Below are 6,116 nucleotides of genomic sequence, written 5' to 3' on the forward strand. Positions count from 1 at the left end.
TGAATAGGTAACTGCAGTACTTGCAGTTCCACCTGAGAATAAGAAGCCATAATCTGACACATCCAACATAATTGTGTGTTGGACATAACTGTGTGTTCTTCAATTGTCTAAAATGCTCCTCCAAAAGCATCCTGTGAAGTAAGATAATTTCTTTATCATCCTACTGGATCTAAATATGATGTTTGGTATGACTGGTTATCAAGTCACTATTTCAAGAGAAACTACAAGAGTTCTCCATAATTGCTGAGGTACTGAAGAGGCCAGAGAGCTGTATTTGACAACAAAAAACACACATTCATTTTATCCTACAGTACCTTCCAACATGTTTATCAACTTCTTCAGGCTGCCAAACTGATCCTTGGTTTCCAGTCTCTTTGTTCCCTCACTACTATTTTTAAAATTTAAATCTCATAAAAATATTCTGCCTTCCCTATCATAAAATGCAGATCTGATGGGACTAAGTCTGACTTGATACCATGCATTTACCTTATAGTGAAAGCTCAGATTTGACCATACTTGGCTAGACAAAAAATCTGGCACCCCACTATTGACAGTAAAAGTCAAACCTGTCACTCTGAGGTGCTATCTCTTCCAGCACTGCATAATATATATGCATATCTATATCTATCTATAGATATACATAACTGATATACATCTATCCTCATATTAAAATGCTGCATCACAAAATCATCCCTAACTGCTTCAGAAACCTTCGACCCTTCTCTCAACAACCCAGGATAAACATTAGTCACAGAAATATCAGATTCAAAAGAGATTTCACCTTTCACAAAACCTGCATATTAACTGCAGGACTTAACTTTCACAAGACTTCAGCAGATGGTTGATTTTATAACGTTTAGTTGTAAATACAAAACTGTTTCTCCATCTTGGTCCCCCTGCCCACACACATAAAAAAAAATAATAACAGAAAAAAAATCCTTTAAAGAGATAGTGTTACAGGCATATAAGCCTTTTATTAACATTTTAATTACTTCAGAGGCATTAAAGTAATCTGCTATAGTGATAAGGTCATGTAAATACTTCTATGGCCATTACTAACTTGTCATAGAAACAATAACCACCAAATCAGCGCCACTCATGTTCAAAATTTCAGAGCTCATTTCAAGCTTCACCACAGCACTCAGCAGACCAAACTGGGCTGATTTACCTGCAGCTGGCATTATAATACTAGAGCAAACTATCCATCCCTATTTTATACAATGCTGACATTAATTTTCAAATGCAAGCTTGAATATATTCACAAATAATTCATCATACCTCATCTACAAAAAAAAGAAGTTTAACTTGTAATTGGACACAGAACTTCTGTAATTATTATACAAGCATTTAAAACCAAATGCAAGATTACCAAGCTAAAGAAAATTACTAACAGTTTGGGAAAGTCTCCTAACCCCTAAAACAGAAAAATAATATGGGAAGATCTGAGAGTTATTTTTTCAGCGGTGACTAAGAACATTATATATCATGCACAATGAAGTGAATTCAGGTGCTTTTCACTTCAAGGAGTTCCTTGTTTCAACATCTGCTGGCATTTCAATTCTACCTTAAGGATATTTCAGCTGTCAGTACATTTCTGTTAAGTGATAAAGCCATAACAATTCTGACAGGAGAATCCTAAACGTGATTTGACAAACTTTTGTGAACTTCAGAAGCCACAACAGCCAAAGATTCTGCATTTTACACTACATTAGATTAGAAATGCCTTACCTCTTGATGGAAGCAGTATAATACACATAAGTAATAAGGAAAGCAAAAGGCATATAACCACGCCAAATATGATTTTTAGCCGCGTCTGCAGAAGAGAAACAAACAATAATTACATTTTTAATATTGTCTGAAGTTTGTTTCCATGGCTTGTAAATAATGAAATCCTCCTCCTCTCTAACTGCTGTAATCGGTCCTAGCAACAAGCAAAAAATGTCCCTGCAGTACATATGAAAAGACTTCCCTTTCCTTCTTTAAAGCAAATATTTTCACATCAGAGCCAGCCTTGTCTAACAGCTGACAGTTTAAAACAAAGGATGTAAATGCTACCAAAAGTTGAATTCAGGAGCATACAGACCTTCATTTTCCTGTCGTATTCTAAAAGAATGCAATTCTCTCTTCTGGGTGTTGGTCAGCAGATCTAGGAGAGGAGTTCGAAAAGGCAGTGGCTGTTTTCACAGTTGGAGGCCAAACCTCTGGCAGACTTTTTTTTCCTACATACTTTTGGAAACTGTGCCAAATTTCAAAGGCTTTCCATAAAATTGAAACCACACTTTTGGGGAAGTTCTTGGACAAGAAACGGACAGTGGGAGGCTATCGGGGTGGTGATTATGTACTTCCCATCAATGTGAGCTGTAACCAACATCTGCTTACACTAACTTGAGGTTTTATGACTCATCAGATACTTGACATGCACTGTTTTTCTCTGAAAAGTATCTACTGTGTTTTTTGGCACTCCCCACTTTCTCAGGACATAGTCATGACCGTATTTCTACTCTCTACAGAGAAATGAGAAGAAAATCCCATAGCTTTATTGCTTATGTGGAATTCACATATGTTTACTTTTAGAAATAATAAATGATGGCACAAGAACGCAAAACAAGCAGCAGAAACAGTACTGTTTAATGTCTTCCACATGCGAGGAGAATTGCTGTTTTCCCCCGAAAACTACGCACATCTATAGGCTACGTAGGAGAGCTTACAGAGGTAAATACATACAAGCCCAGCGGAAATTCTGAAATAGTTCTCCAACCGCCAATTACACCTATTTTATTTAGCCCACTGAAATGAGGTCAGCTGAAAACTGGGAAAACTCTGGAGACCGCAGTGTCAGGTTACATAACCCATGCCTCAGGAGAGCGGAGAAAAGCCGGAAAAGGGAAGCAGGAGTCCGCCGTGCCCGCTCCCCGCCGTTACCCACACGCCGCGGCTGCCGCCGACCCCGGCCCGGCCCGGCCCGGCCTGAGGGAGCGGCCCCGCCCCCGCGGCGCTGCCCGCCCGGCCCGGCACCGCGCCCCCTGGCGGCACGGCGCGCACACACACCCGCGCGGGGACAGGGACACCGGCACGGGGACAGGGACACACACACACCGGCACGGAGACACACACACACCGGCACGGGGAAAGGGACACACACGGGCACGGGGACAGGGACACACACACACCGGCACGGGGACACACACATGGGCACGGGGACAGGGACACACACGGGGACGGGGACAGGGACACACACCACGGCACGGGGACACACACATGGGCACGGGGACAGGGACACACACGGGGACGGGGACAGGGACACACACACCGGCACGGGGACACACACACACCGGCACGGGGACAGGGACACCGGCACGGGGACACACACACGGGGACAGGGACACACACACCGGCACGGGGACAGGGACACCGGCACGGGGACAGGGACACACACACACCGGCACGGGGACAGGGACACCGGCACGGGGACAGGGACACACACACACCGGCACGGGGACACACACATGGGCACGGGGACAGGGACACACACGGGGACGGGGACAGGGACACACACACCGGCACGGGGACAGGGACACACACGGGGACGGGGACAGGGACATACACACAGGCACGGGGACACACACACGGGGACAGGGATACACACACCGGCACGGGGACACACACACGGGGACAGGGACACACACACACCGGCACGGGGACAGGGACACACACACGGGGACAGGGACACACACACCGGCACGGGGACAGGGACACACACACCGGCACGGGGACACACACATGGGCACGGGGACAGGGACACACACACGGGCACGGGGACAGGGACACAGACACACATGGACAGAGACACACACACACACGGGGAGAGGGACACACGGACACAGAGACACACACACACACGGGGACACGGACACACACACCGGCACGGGGACACACACGGGGCCAGGGACACACACACGGGCACAGGGCCAGGGACACACACGGGCACGGGGACACACACACACACGGGGCCAGGGACACACACACGGGCACAGGGCCAGGGACACACACGGGCACGGGGACACACACACACACGGGGACAGGGACACATACACGGGGATAGGGACACACACACACAGGGACAGGGACACACACAGGCACGGGACAGGGACACACACACAGGGACAGGGACACACACACACGGGACAGGGATACACACACACGGGACAGGGATACACACACACGGGACAGGGATACACACACATGGGACAGGGATACACACGGGGACAGGACACACACAGGGACACACACACACAGACATACACACACACAGACATACACACATATACATACACTCATACATACACACACACATAGACACACATACACCACACACACGTGTGCACACACGTGGGAAATGTCACCTGCCAAAGAAGGCCACAATCTGACAGAATAGTCACATAAAACTTAGGGCTGCTGACTGAAAGTTGCAGGTTGGGCTCAAGTGTGTTCATTTTGCATGCAGAGTCTGATGACTCACCTCACCTATTCTCCCTGCTGGGACAGAGTTCATTTTCTTCTGAGGAAAGGGGTGTGCAATGGTGGTGCCTCTGTGTGAAAGGCACTAGGACTGATTTTTCAGAGGAGGTTAACAAGGACCAAGTACCCAGATCTTACTGAAATTCAGCAGTTGGCGGGTTTACCAAATCCTCTGGCTTCTCTGAAAATTGAAAATCTTGTAGATGAGATAGGTTTTCTGTCACATCAAATTTTCCAGCAGAACTTGGGCTAACTATGAAGAATTTATTATAGAATATCACAAAGAAAAAACATCTGATATATTACCCCTCAAGTGGCCAAACTACCACCTTAGCTTAACAGTATGGGCTGGAATTTGAATCCTAACTGTTACCCCAGACTTGGTGAGGCAGAACTGATCAGGGCAGTATTTTGGTAATATTCATTGCATTAGACTTGAAGAGAGAATTTTTGAAAATATTCAAATATATCAGGTGGAAAAAACAATGATATGAAACATGCCTCATTTTCTCATTAAAATTCAGTTCCCCTCTCTCCGCAGTTCTTGTCACAACAATAAATTACAAGTTAAACAAGATGAGGTTTCTAAATAAGATCCATGTTGGTCATGTAATGCAGGACAAAAAGGCTGAGAAGGCTAAAATATATTGTTTATGTATATATTTGTTTATACAATGTTTGTATATACATTTTTGCATATACATTGTTCATGTATATTGTTTGTTATGCTAAAATACACTGCCTAATAAGGGCAAAACTCAGCTCAAAACCAGTAGTTTTTCTAACAAGATAAAACTGCAGCTGCTCAAAATTTCCATAACAGAAAAGAACTGTGACAAAAGAATTTTTCCCCTTGTAACTCATGCTTCATATTCATATTTCCAAACTGCTACTTATTTCCTAGCATTCCATAATTAATGCTGTTTGTATTTTCAATAACATGGTTCAGAGAAATACATTTTTTCCTACCAACATTGGTTATTTCTGACAACCAGAACATCACAAAATTGCAAATGTAGGTTTTTGATCAGGCTAGTTTTCCATTCCAAATATGCAGCTTCTTCTAATGAATGCATACTTAGAGAATGCTTCAAAGGAAATGATTCAATCTCACATGATCTAAAAGGCTTTACAAAATGACTCTATGCTGCATGCCATGTATTTGTCTACTTCAGGAATCAAATTATTTAGGCATGACTTTAAATAAGATTCACAAAGGCTGCAGATTAGAAGAAAAAAATTACCTGTCAGAGAAGGACATTTACAAGCTTTGTAGAACTGCTACTAATTCCCTTCTCTGAACTCCCTTCTCTGGACTGTTTAGATCAGCACCAGTGAAGAAGCAAACAGCAATTCTTTCAACAACCAAACTCTTCCTAACTTCTGCAACATAAGGAACCCATAATGTAAGAGAAATAAAAGTGTAAGGTAGAAAGAGGGTAAGTCACTTGGTGAAATGGACAAACTGTGGAACAGAAAACACACTCGGTCTGGCCAGCAGCTATCTGACCAGTTAATGCAACTACTCAAAGGTTACTGAAATATTTGCTCTTCACACGTGAGGAAATGCAGATTTACAAATGTAGGTTGTGTGTGAT

At 44.3% G+C, this 6,116-nt stretch overlaps 1 protein-coding gene across 1 annotated transcript in view; it reads right to left on the reverse strand.

Moving 5' to 3' along the window:
- The window catches only part of LOC311155683 (prolyl endopeptidase FAP-like), a gene marked incomplete at both ends in the record, with an annotated part of 37,181 nt that extends 33,991 nt beyond the window's left edge, over positions 1-3,190 (reverse strand). Inside the window, 2 exons of the mRNA XM_084209051.1 lie at positions 1,729-1,813; positions 3,119-3,190. Of these exons, the coding sequence (XP_084065177.1) occupies positions 1,729-1,813; positions 3,119-3,190 (157 nt within the window). The remainder of the gene's footprint in view (positions 1-1,728; positions 1,814-3,118) is intronic.
- Between the last annotated feature and the right edge of the window lie 2,926 nt (positions 3,191-6,116).

This window comes from Fringilla coelebs (genome assembly GCF_963513975.1).
Source record: "Fringilla coelebs genome assembly, chromosome: 7".
Taxonomy (NCBI): domain Eukaryota; kingdom Metazoa; phylum Chordata; class Aves; order Passeriformes; family Fringillidae; genus Fringilla; species Fringilla coelebs.